This window comes from Hypomesus transpacificus, chromosome 14 (assembly GCF_021917145.1).
Source record: "Hypomesus transpacificus isolate Combined female chromosome 14, fHypTra1, whole genome shotgun sequence".
Taxonomy (NCBI): domain Eukaryota; kingdom Metazoa; phylum Chordata; class Actinopteri; order Osmeriformes; family Osmeridae; genus Hypomesus; species Hypomesus transpacificus.
The window spans coordinates 1,255,103-1,267,649 of NC_061073.1; the positions used below are offsets into that span (position 1 = coordinate 1,255,103).

The following is a 12,547-nucleotide window of genomic DNA, read 5'->3' on the forward strand; positions in this document are numbered from 1 at the left end:
TTAACATGACAAGAGAGAATTGTTTACATTTGCAAAATCTGAGTTCTATTTTACACTTGGAGTGTTGATCCTGGATTTCTTTGTTAAATTAAACTGTTTGTCATCTCTAAATATGGACTTGATTCTTACACTTTGTGGTTGCATCTTGATGGGGTTTAGCAAAGAAAAACGTTATATGAAGTGCATAACTAATGTTTATTTTAACAATACATCACTGCAAAGAAATGCAAGAAATTGAGAAACTGAGGCAAGCGCACTTCATAGAGGCACTTTTGTCTTTTTCTTGGCATCTCTGTGATCAGTAAAAAAGAATGACCCACATGGCATGATTGTCTTCCTCCACAAGCACAACGTTTTCACTTCGGTTCTGTAATGTTCCTTAAACTCAACCAACGTTTAGGCATTTGCTGCCGTTCAGCTTAACTAATAAGAACTAGATCTCTACGAGGTCATTTCTCCGATCTCAAGTCTCACTTAAAGATGTACATTTAGAATCACTACGGTGGACTGTATGCCATATACTTCACGGGATTCAGAACAGCTTGCTATTGTTGGATGTAAAAGTATGCATAACTTGGGTAAAAAAATAGACCAAAGCATTACCTGCCATATTCTATTCACTCTTGGTCTCCGGATTGTTAGCGGCCCTGTACGAATGCCACTGAAACATTTGTCAATGCTGGGACCAAAGGGGAAACCAAGTCTGTCGTTTACTGCTTTGGTAAAATAGGCAATGCAGTCCAACTACATGGAGCACATGTCTTAGCCCTTGTTTCACAAGTGAAGGCACTTCCAAATCAATGGACTCTAAAACCCCTTTGTAAGTATGCAACATCCAAAAGGAGGCTGGTGAGAGATACAAAGAGCCGATTCCATTTGCCTGCTTATGGAGGTGAAGTTCTGGTGTTACACACCAGTGGCCGGAGTACAGACTGGGGCATGTATCTACTTTACACAGACCTGGAGCTCTTAGGAAGACTTGATGAGACTTTCATGAATGACAGTCATAGTTTACATACAAACAATGTTAGTGTGTAAAGGCCTGTATGTCAGTAGTTTGCCCTGAGTCGCTTGTTCTCCTCCTTCAGCTTCTCAATCTCCTCCACCAACGAGTCGTTGACAGAGTACTTCTCTATTAGGCCATGGATCTCATTCTGAAAGACACAGAATGAGGTTTCACTTTAGCCTTTTTGTTATTTTGTGGGGGACAAAAGTAGTTAGTGGAGTGGATCTGACTTGATAGATGAACAAGGTAAGAACATTAAGGATGTCTACAATGCTTTACTTGAGTCTCCTCAATTCAGTTTAGGGAATGTGGAGACCATGCAACACAACATACCAGCTGGATGTAGAACTGTCTGACCATTTCCACCTGGAGGTTAACAATGTCTCTGTGGCACGTGTCCCTGAGGAGGAAAAGGATGGAAAAACACGTTCAGCAGAACAGTAAATATTTTTTATCTACATTGATTGGTAGATTGTGGAGTTGCTGCATTAATGACAAAACGAATCTTGCTGTAGATCAAAAACGTGAATCACGAAGATGTAATTTAAAGTCCACTTATCAGCAGAGGCTACACTGTCAATACAAGTATATCTGTGCCCAGCTTGTCCTAAATATTTGTAATATTCATAATGGCCTTCAGAAGAATGAACAGATCAAAGCTATTGTACGTCTGATAGGTGTGGGATGAAATGGTTCACTGACCTGAAGTCCTCCAAGGTTTCGTGGATCATGTTGCGTATGAAGTTGATCTGCAGGGAGGTGAGTGGGGCTCCGCCCCCCTCGGCAGCGATGGTGTCCGTGATGCGCGTGGACAGACTGGACGCCACCGCTGCAGAGTCTGATCACAAAGCAGAAGGCTTGAATTCAGTGTTGACGATGACACTTGTTTGGTTTAACCCTGGCATTAGATGCTAATTAAATCTCTGTTAACCATATGTTATGCTCCAACTTAATCCTATATGTATATATTAAATACATATTCACAAATCATTTGTTTTACACCACTTCCAATGCCCCAATTTAATCGCAATGACTGTAACCCCTACAAGAATCACCTTTCGAATGGTACCAAATACTAATTTCTCCTCAAAATATGTTTTAATTACTAAACCATACTACCAACTTTTTCCTATTTTTGATCATGCACATTTAAACAACAAACTGATTTTGTTCTGATAACACCATGTAGATACATTTTGGTTTCATGTGAAGCTAAATACCTGTCCAAAGACCCTGAGCATAACTGTGCAACCTTTTATAGAAACAAAAGTTTCTCCCTGGCAGAATATATTTGTATTGACATGTTTGGAGCCTTGGTTGAATAAGAATTGGTGAGACACTTATATTTGACCCTGATGAGAAATAACATCACCTGGTGCTTTAGTGGTCGAGGTTCCATTGACAGGCGTGTCATATCTCAGCTGGGCCTGCAGATCGCTGCCTCGCATTAGGCTGGGCTCTGGGGTGAAACAGGGGGGCAATTTTTGGCTATAGGAGGTTTGTGCTGCTGCTGATGTAGGTGGGGCCACACATTCCCCCTCCAGACTGGAACCACTGTTCTTGTCACACTGTGGAAAAGAGGCAATGAGAAGCTTCAGGCAGAGGAATGAATGGAGTGATTAAAGTGCCTACTGAGGATGGGGACGACTGGTCAATTATGCAGAAGCTAGCGAGTTGTGATTTTCCCCCAATTCTGGGAAGCTTCTTTCATTGACGTCCCCTTTCATCAAAGCACCATCATAGTGAAGAAGAGAACAATGGATGTTAATATGCTTTACTATATTGAATTGATCGTTTTACAGTTACATTCCAGTGGTCATGCATCCTTTTCTAACTAAAGGGTGCAGACCCATTATTGGGTGCATATGTGCGATCGAAGCAGAGAACAGACACGGTAAGTAGTTGCGCACTGTTACATACAAATTGGCCTTGAGCCACAAGAGGAAACAAAGGGGGGAGGCAGACCCTAACATCAGAGGGGAACCAAGGTCAGGGATAATGGGGGGGGAAAGCCAAGAGATAATTGGGGGTTGCGACAGGTGCATATGACAGAGGGGTTCCGAACACCCTGTTGTTTGTTCGGGATTATAAAAAAATTGACTGAAGCAATTGATTTTTTTTTCGAAGCAGCTGGCTGCAAGTGCTTGTATTAACATGCATCAAGACACCTTGGTCTGTTTCAAGTTGTAGCCATTTTGACTCAAGCCCAAACCTGGAGGACCATTGTTCCAGAAATGGATCAACTTCAAATCGGATTAGGGAAGGCGTACGACCCAGACTGGAAGCTCCTTCAACAACACAGGCAGAACTCACCCTTTGCGTCAATGCCTGGGGAGGGGCCTCCTCCTCCTTGATTGGTGGAGGGGTTTGGAAGACGGTCAGGGGGCTGTAGCAGCGACTGCCCGTGGTGCCCAGAGGGGTCTTGCGAAGGGGAGGACCTCCGGAATAGGAGGATTGGGAATCCAGTTCTAAACACAAAGCCCATCGGCTCAGAATGGACACAGGCTTAAATCAGTGTATCAATTCTTTCTTTCAACCCTTGTTCATTGGTGGTAATGTGAAGTAGTCGGGGGGGGGTGGGGGGTTGAGGACATCATTTCGTATACAGAAATGAAACCAAGGACAAGATTTAAAGAGCACCTTCCTTGAAATGTCAACATCTATCAACATGTTTTTACCAAAGTCTTTCTTTGCACTCAGTGAATCAGTCCTCATGCCTTGAGTTTTGTAATCTGGAGACAGACACAGACAGATGGACAGGAAGAGAGAAAGACAGAGATAAACCAAAAGGACTTAGGTAGAACAGGTGAATTGCAGAAGCCTCTGAGCATCTCACCATCCCTGACGGGGGAGAAGATGTCCATGCTGTTTCTTCCCGTTTTCTGGTAGGTATCGGTGCTGTGCTGCCCCTCTCCTGCTCGCAGGAACACATCCACACTGGTTCCTTCATCGCGTCCAAGGAAAAGCAGGGAGGAAATCAAATGTAAACTAATTCCACGTTGCCCGACTTTAAAACTTTGAATACAACCCGGAAACTGCTCTGATGCAAATCTCGACATACCGTTGCCTTTGATTCCTCCGGGAGCATCTCCTCTCCCTAGAGCTTTGTAGTCTAGAAGAATTGGGGGGGGGGGGGGAGGTTTAGACAGAAGGACGGTTGAGGGAGATACACAGACTCAAAGGTTGGGCGAGCTCACCATCTCGAACGGGTGAGAAGATGTCCAGGCTGTTGCGGCCCACGGAGCTAAACTTGTCCATGCTGGGCAGGCGGTCACCACTTTGGTGACCTTCGGCCTCCCTACTCAACACCTCCACACTGGAACCTGTCAACGGAACAGGACGTGAGCTCCCAAACCAGACTGACAGGGCTCGGCAAGTGAAGAGTAGCAAAGGGCGAAAGGTTCAGGTTCAAAAAGGTGGAAATGCCACCGTATGTTGATTCCACCCGTGCACTTCGCTGACTGAATCCAATCATCTAGATTAGCTAATCAACACATCTTATAGAGCAGAAACGGGACATCTGCTTGACTGATTGAAGGAAAGGATGGAAGGACACCACTTGACGGAAATCAGATCCAATTACAGTCTAACCTGTGCCTTGCACCTGGCCCTCCCCCCTGTCTCCATTGTTGGGGGGAAATCCAGACAAGGCGGCTGCAGATGTGGGAGTGGTCACACCGGTGGTGGTCGGAGGGGCGGAGCCATGGAGACTGCCCAACTTGGCAGAAATCCTCTTGCTGCTGGATGTCTTGCTGGAAACTACTTTGCTTGACTTGAACAAAATAATAAGAATAGGGAAACATTATGGCAGAATGAAGCCATTGTGCCATTGGAAACTTACGTTACAGCCTCCCTCCAAACTGGACTTTTCTTTTTTTCATCCAAACGCAATACCTCATAATGACATCGCAGTTTTTAGAAAAAATACTTGGGCTGTTCGTCCGTAGTGTAAAGATCTAAGAATTATTATTATTATTTTATTTTTTTACCAAAGCCCCCTGTTTGTCTCAGTTGACAGGCATCCCAGTGTGTGTCTGACCTTGAGATGCCTGCTGTAAGAGCTCTGGAAGCGCAGGCAGGTGACAGATGTCTTGTGGGCGGCGGCTGTTTTGGTGGGGGCACTGAGGTTGCGCAGGTCATACTGGTAGATACGGCCCTGCGTGGAGCCCACCACTAGACCCGTTCCATCTGGCGTGAAGTCAATCGCCGTCAGTGGAGACTCTATCCGTATGCTGCTCAGAACGCTGGTGGAGGGAAGGAGATGCATAGAAAATGAGACACACTCAAAACTATTAATCGCGCAATCGTTTCCATGAAACGTTCACACATTTGGCGCCATGATATGGGTTCTTACATCTTACTGGAGGTGTCATAGCAGATGATCTTTTTGTCCAGGCCTACAGTGACAAACAGCAGGTCGTTGGTGGGGGAGAAAGCCAGGCCAGAGGCTGGGGCCTTGTGGGCTCCGTCGAAAACATGCAACTCCTTCTGAGTGTTGGAGTCCCACAGCACTACTGTGCCACTGTCCGACACACTTCCCAACAAGGAGCGCTTCACAACAGAGTATTTCAGATCGTGGATGGGCTAAGAAAAGAGTGAAAGGAGGTCAGAGTGATAGAGAAGAAAAGTACAACTTCTTACTTTATGCTTATCATTTAAGTGCACTAGTTCACTTGCTAAAAAAAATAAAGATGTGGATACAGGTGTGATATATAATGATTTAGATCTTTTTCACTCCCTCATGACATTTGATATGTCATGTATGTACATACTATACAGTTCATGTGGTTTTAGCCTGGGGAAGAGGCAATTTTTCAATAAGTGATGTCAAACAAGTGACACAAATATGCTATTGTGGAACACCGCTCCAGAAGAAATATCCACAGGTTACAGTTCCATGAGTGAAGGAAATCGTGTTGGCACTTACTTGGTTGGTGCCATGGCCAAAAGGCTTACTGGACAGGTTGGTGGTGACACTGTGCAGAATGATGTCACCACTAGTGGAGCCAGAAGCTACGTAACTGTCGCTGCCGTTGAAAGTGACAGATGTCACTTCCTCCTTATGATCCTGAAGAAAGAAAAAAAACGAGGGATTACATAAACTTTACCCCATTATAAGCACAATAGGACGAACATAACGGATAACATATTAGCTTGGCACACAGAACAGTGACGGATGAAATGTCGAGAAAGTGGAGACCCTACAGCAGACTGATATTAGTAAACTGCATGTGTACACATGTAGAGGACAAACAGCACCTTTCAAACACTTTAAACATAGTTATGTCGAAAGTGGTATAAGAGCAAGGTACCATGAGGTTACGATGGAGCCTCTTGGACTTCAGATCCCAGATGTTGACCGAGTTATCCAGGCCTCCACTGACCAGGTACAGAGAGGAGGAGTTCAGGCTCACACGAGTCTGCTTTTTCTAGAGTGGAGATCGAAACGGTTCGTATACGATACATTCATTCACTGATCACATTAGTTAGATGGATGGCCGGTTCACAAGTGAACGAGCTAAGAGCGCGTTCCATCTTAGAACCTTTATCTGAACACTACTCACCCCTTCTCCCAGTTCTAAGACTGGGACAGCTGAGCTCTTGAGGCTTGATACCACCAGTTTATCTCCCAGGCTGCTGGCACTGACAAGGTATTGATCTGAGGGGACTCTCATTAAAGACAAAAGCCTGCATATTCAAAGGTTTTTGCATGCAACACCAAACCAAACAGCATCCATCATTGCTGTTATGAGGGGAACAATAAGTGATTTTTGTGGAAGATTTCATCAATCATAAAATCTACTTCTTTCAAGGATACTATTGCTACTCCAGCACACCTGGGCAACAGGGTGTGTGGCGCTATGTGGGTTGAACTGTTCCAACACAGTCATAGAGGCGGAATCCCATATCTTCACACAGTCCCCTGATGATACCAGCCGTGTCACCTCCTCCATAGCAACAGCTAGAAACACAGGAGCAGCTGTCAGCTGGTGGGCTAGCATCCATGTGGTCTGAAAGAGCCAAATCAGTTGGACTACGGACTGTTGAGGGAGATGCTTTCACTGCAAACTCAGCTGCCAAAGGAAAACTTAGAGCTCATAAATCGTTTTAAAAAGAGTATATCCATGTAATAATTTCCAAACCTTTTGGACACGAAGTAATCTCCACACTTTCTCAGTTCCTCATTTGCTAATAAATTGAAAATATGCAGGTTGATGTCCATTACTGCCTGCTGCGAATTTAACAGAACGTGTTTCAGAGTAATAAACGTTCTACAGAAGTGACACTGGATCTATACAAGATTGGTTAGTATTTGCAAATCTAGGCACCGAAAAACTGACTTCTTTAAGTGGGTGTTTTCCTCAGCTTGGCTGCTAGTTTGAAATGTCAATTGTCAATGCTAGGCTATAGTAGTTGTATCCAGCCAATCTGCTAGTTAGCTAGCTATACTGAGAAAAAAAAGGTTCCAGTGCCTACCTAAATAATGCTACAGTGTAAATACATGTTTTGAGTTTTATAGCATGTACCAAATTGTATGTCAGTTTAAATAAATGTATTACTGTAGGCCCTATGTTGCATGGATTATTTAGACTTGGCCATGGGAAAAAGCTTTTATGGTAAGTATTGGATAAATAGCATTTACATTGACTACTAGCCTACATTCATAGTATGGTTCCATGTAACCATACTGGGCATCCTAACTTTGCAGCCTATTGTCTAGACTAGCTTTGTTTGTTTTCAAGATAGCCTAACTAGCTAGTTAGCAATTTGCTAACAAACAGTAGGTGCACATCGACTAGTGACAAGCATAACTAGATAGTGCTAGGTAAAAAGTTTTCATTACTCATTATAATCCAATCATAACACAGTATTTTAACAAGCTAGGTAACCCCATATTACTTGGAACATACCAACCGGTTTATGAGTTCACTTCAAAACTTCAGAGATTATTGTCCAACGAGGAGCTCAAACGTTGGCTTTGCCAAGTATTTGAGGCTGCTTTGAGTAACAGGCAGTTCGCAAAATGATTCGCTCCAATTGAATGACTCTTTGATGGAATCATGTCTGAATCATGTCTGAATCACGCGCTCATTGACAGGTAAGGGTAAGTAAAAAATATGCATACCTTTTATTTTTCCTTTTTTCAGCATAACACCTCATAATATCCTCAATATTGGGTAAAGGCTACGGTCACAGATGATGAATTCGAAATAAACCTGGTAGGCTTACATTTGTTTCAGTAACAACGTTTTGTCTTTACTGTGTTACCAGCTTTAATGATTTAAGTAGCTTACTTAAATTGTTCATATTAAATGTGACTATATGTGACTGTTTTGGAGACCGACGACCTAATGATTATCAAAGAACAATTTTCCGCCAAGAACAGATCACAAATAGACCGTGATATTAGAAGAATAGCCATTTACACAGAAATACACATTCACAGTGAGTGACCGAGTTTAGAAATTCAATTCCTGTTAGTTTCTGTTCGCCGACTCTGAGTTCTGTGCATATTGAGTCTAACTAAAGAGATGAGTCAAAAGAGTCATTCTTTTCGGTCAAATTGAAAAAGCTTGTTCAACCACAATCGCAGCTAGCTTCGGCTTCAACAACCGCCACTACGGTAAGCCAAAAAGTCCAAAAGGCTAGAGAACGCTGTTGATAGGCTACCGCTACATCAAAACTCAAATGGATGTTTTTCAATAATTTGAGATTTTTTTTTTATTAACATTGTCAGAAGACATATACATCTTTACAATGAGAGCAAATTTGTTTCATATACAGAGTTCTATAAAAAAAAATCAAAGTAGGCCTACAAACAAAAGATTCACTGTTTAAACAGAGAGGTAAATGATAGGTGTCAATATAAAGAGTAGTTCTGTAATTTATACATGCCCATAGTTCTCACAGCTTTCCGGCTTGAAAGTCTTTTTAAATTATATCTTTCAAAATGTATTTTTTTATATCTTACAGCTAAAGATTGTGCATAGACTGCGCAGACTTGACACGCGCAGTAACACGTATACACGCGCAGAAGCAGTGTCGTATCAACACCGGTGTTTCCCGGGTCGTAGTCATTCACTTTTACAAAAGTAAACATCTCTACACATTGGACACCTAGAACACTAATTTCTCAATGTCCAAAGCAACCATTTCACTCATTTTAAAGAGAGATTTGCATATATACAGTAACATTCAGTTTCACTTCCGCCGAAATTATCTACCTACCATCTTCCGAGAATTCACCCTAACACGAAATTTATCTGAGAAGCACCAAATGCCAAAGAAAGACAAAACGGTAGGATCAAGGCGTATGCAGTTATGTCATTTGATTTAGCAAGTTGTGCTAACGATCAAATAATTTGCATTTTCCAGTGTAAAGGTTCACAGAATAAGAAGTCGGAAACATGCGTGTCCCCATCAGGTCCTGTGGCTTGTAACAAGAGTGGAGATGTTACAATTTCAGTGCACGCAAAGCCTGGCTCTAAACAGAACGCGATAACAGGTGTGTAATATGCTGTGTTTACTTCGCTAAAATTAGTAGGCTTTTGACACGCCCGATATTCTTAAGAGTTTCTTTCAAATCGGAGTTAGGAGATACTTTTAGCCTTAAAATGTTTTGTGAGTAAGGTTGTGTTGTAGAAATATATGGGTCTAAGACCTAACAGGTTGAGTTAGCTGCCCTCTCTCACTTAACTTTCTTTACCTCCACATTAGTCTGTAGACCTGCCTCACTGACAAGGGCTGAAAAACTAGCCTTCCTGTCACAGACGTTTAACTGACTGATCAATCAGTTTTCCAAATATTCACACAATTTATTTAGCACTCAAATTGTAATGCTCTCTTTGTCTTTTCTATTAAGAGTTGCTTTATTGTTTGTCTGCTTTTTACCAACATTGCCGTTTGCCAAGCAAGGAGGCTTGAAATTCAACTTCATAATAAAGTCATTTATGCTACTCTGTAGTAATCTAATGAGATACATATCTACTACATCAGTAAACAGTCTTCTCTACTCCAGATGTGACAGCTGAAGCTATAGGTGTTGCCATTGCTGCTCCACCAACAGATGGGGAAGCCAATTCTGAACTGGTCCGGTACCTCTCTAAGGTTCTGGACCTGAAGAAAAGTGAAGTAACTTTGGATAAGGTGTGTGCTTAACTATTCAATTTCAGTCTTATGCCCATCACATAAATATTGAGGTTTTCTACTTTCATTATAAATGTATAAATGAGTGTGCTCAAAACATTATTTGACTTAATCTTACCAGGGCTGTAGATCCAGAGAGAAGGTGATCAAGCTGTCAGGATCCCTAACCCCAGAAGAAGTGCTGGAAAGGTTAAAGAAGGAGGCCACTGGATAACTAAAACCTTATGATCTCTAAAGGGTGAAGTGTCCTACCTAGATTATAATGGTACTGTATTTGCATTCATGTTACACAGGCTCTGCAGCCCCCACCCCCATCACCACCACCACAATATAATAAGTACAACATACAACATTTTGGTTTTATCACTGTCTCAAATATTTGGTTACACACAAATCAAAAGTCTGTAAAACCTTTGAGAGAAAAGTCATTATCGTTTTGTGTCATTTGTAGAAGTTATTACTGAACATGCAGCAACTACCACTAATGCAATGGTTCTAAGGATATATTTAGGTCTACCTTTTTTATGATATGTGTAAATGTGCAGACTGCACCTTTAAATGGCCTTAAACAACCTGTCAGTGGTGTTCTTAATAAAGATAACAACTTTAAAAAGCAGTCCAAAACTTTGCCAATTGACTTAAATGACCTGCCAGACTACTTCAAAGGATTCATATTAATGCCCTGATACCAAGACCCCTGGCTGTGAAAAGTGATTATACTTTTTTTTTTATTCCCTGTGCTGTCATCTGTTGTGGTTAAATGAGAGCCTGATGGGGTGTTCACTCAACTAATGCAGCCAGTGAAAAGGAAAATGCGTCAGCAGTAAGCCAAGGCATAGCATGCTTTACCCTGGCTGAAGGAAAAATCAAATGAAGGGTGACTCATGCTTGTTGGGGGAAAGGAGAGCTCAGTGAGAGGCAGAAAGATGGACTAAGGCTCTGGGACGAATTCTCAGATCTCGCTAGGCGTGAGAGCTTTCAACATTTGCTGAAACTAATGTGAAGCTCTGCCAGGGTACAATAATACATATTTGAAGACTAAAGGATTTGATTGGTTATCAGAAAACAAGGAAATCCAAGGCACTTCACATTGTTTTTATGCATTTATTGTTATGGCATGTTTATTATAACAGTTGCTTAAAATATCTGTGACACACAATTAATAAAAATGCTCCCCAAAAAGGCTTTTTCTTTCAAACTATACGTCCAACCAATATATCCCTTTGTAACATAATGATACGGACATTAATGATATGGGAATAAATGCAGTACTTACTGGTGGTGTAGTCTAGTATGAAGTTGCTTTCAATTTACCAAGCCCTTTCCTCCTCGTGTCATCGCCACAACCCATATATCACTCCTCATTTTATAGTGCATATCACATAGACTACACTGCTGTGGTCTAATTCACGAGAGCATAACTGTCTTTCAGGTTATATGGGTAACTGTTCTCTCTGGTTTCTGTAAGGGCAAACGGAGTGTTTCCCTTCTGCGTTAGGATTTAAATCTATAAACAAAAAGCAGTAACCACAAGCACAACTGACAGTGCTTGTAACAATAGCAATTGTTTTAATTAATGGTAAAGGATTTTAAATGACAAGGTTTTACATTTTAATAATCAGATGACCTTTTTTCTACTGGTATTTTTCATACATTCAAGTATTATGAACATGATTGTTTGTTTTGTCGTATCACAATGTTGGTTTGTTTTTTTAACAAATAAAAATTAATGCGTAGTATTCACTTCCCTTGCTTTGAATCTGTACCACACATGAAGAAAGCTTTTCCAAGGGGGATACATGTACATGGACTAATAATTACATTTTAAAACATTTTTATATAATAGAGCTCCTTCTTCCACATGTACCTCTGGCAATGAGCTTCAGAGAGTTCAGCACACGCTAATATGTTGAGAGGAGTGGCCTGTACAAACTCTAAATGTGATACACTCATGTAGACTGATTAGCAGTTCTACAGCAGAAAGCTCAAACATCACCGTTTCTGTATCCAACTAAGCAACCCATGATTTTTGGGGGCAGAATAATTTATGTTCAGATCACAAGTAGAAAACACTTCTATGTGCGTGTAAGGGGAAACTCATTTTCTTTCAGTGAACTTTCTTTGCTAACAGCATCTGAACATACTTAGCACAGTGTGCTGCCAAAGTCAATACAGTGACATCTTAAATGGATGGGTCTTTCTCTGTGGTGGCTGTTCCTGTTTTCAGACGGCCTTGGCCTCCTGCGCTTAGCTTCCTGTCAGAATGAGGGATTGTGTAGGTGCTACGAAGAGCCTGCAAGTGACATGGCATTTAAATTTCAGTGCTGGAGAACACTAAAGGGCTGTTCTGTGTTCGCTCCTGCCTCACAACGCTGTAGGAAAGATTTCTGACAT

At 41.8% G+C, this 12,547-nt stretch overlaps 2 protein-coding genes across 6 annotated transcripts; one reads left to right on the top strand and one right to left on the bottom strand.

Moving 5' to 3' along the window:
- Positions 1 to 176: 176 nt before the first annotated feature.
- On the bottom strand, positions 177 to 8,024 carry nedd1 (NEDD1 gamma-tubulin ring complex targeting factor). 5 transcript variants are annotated; one of them, XM_047034317.1, is made up of 18 exons: positions 7,918 to 8,017; positions 7,150 to 7,238; positions 6,825 to 6,968; positions 6,571 to 6,665; positions 6,319 to 6,435; positions 5,934 to 6,074; positions 5,361 to 5,590; positions 5,046 to 5,250; positions 4,598 to 4,778; positions 4,204 to 4,329; positions 4,068 to 4,118; positions 3,843 to 3,950; positions 3,685 to 3,738; positions 3,320 to 3,474; positions 2,379 to 2,574; positions 1,709 to 1,844; positions 1,340 to 1,406; positions 177 to 1,154 (listed from the first exon to the last, which is right to left on the bottom strand). In XM_047034317.1, the coding sequence occupies exons 3-18, from the start codon at positions 6,958 to 6,960 to the stop codon at positions 1,050 to 1,052; spliced, it is 2,103 nt and encodes a 700-aa protein (XP_046890273.1). In that variant the 5' UTR covers positions 6,961 to 6,968; positions 7,150 to 7,238; positions 7,918 to 8,017; the 3' UTR covers positions 177 to 1,049. The 5 variants fall into 5 exon arrangements, with proteins under 5 accessions (XP_046890273.1, XP_046890272.1, XP_046890274.1 ...); XM_047034316.1 differs by lacking the exon at positions 7,150 to 7,238 and having other exon boundaries at positions 7,918 to 8,024; XM_047034318.1 differs by lacking the exon at positions 7,150 to 7,238 and having other exon boundaries at positions 7,922 to 8,018.
- Positions 8,025 to 9,045: 1,021 nt separating this feature from the next.
- Positions 9,046 to 11,857, top strand: c14h15orf40 (chromosome 14 C15orf40 homolog). The gene is made up of 4 exons (XM_047033957.1): positions 9,046 to 9,305; positions 9,383 to 9,512; positions 10,026 to 10,153; positions 10,275 to 11,857. Exons 1-4 carry the CDS (start codon positions 9,144 to 9,146, stop codon positions 10,365 to 10,367), a joined length of 513 nt encoding a protein of 170 aa, XP_046889913.1. The 5' UTR covers positions 9,046 to 9,143; the 3' UTR covers positions 10,368 to 11,857.
- Positions 11,858 to 12,547: the final 690 nt, after the last annotated feature.

Coding starts and splice junctions, on each gene's coding strand:
- nedd1 (XM_047034316.1), bottom strand. CDS start 6,960: ATGGAGGAGGTGACACGGCTGGTATCATCAGGGGACTGTGTGAAGATA. Junction 6,075..6,318: donor GGCTCCATCGTAACCTCATG/GTACCTTGCTCT, acceptor TTCTTTCTTCAG/GATCATAAGGAGGAAGTGAC. Junction 4,330..4,597: donor GGGCCAGGTGCAAGGCACAG/GTTAGACTGTAA, acceptor TTCCGTTGACAG/GTTCCAGTGTGGAGGTGTTG.
- c14h15orf40 (XM_047033957.1), top strand. CDS start 9,144: ATGTCCAAAGCAACCATTTCACTCATTTTAAAGAGAGATTTGCATATA. Junction 9,306..9,382: donor TGCCAAAGAAAGACAAAACG/GTAGGATCAAGG, acceptor TGCATTTTCCAG/TGTAAAGGTTCACAGAATAA. Junction 9,513..10,025: donor TAAACAGAACGCGATAACAG/GTGTGTAATATG, acceptor TCTCTACTCCAG/ATGTGACAGCTGAAGCTATA.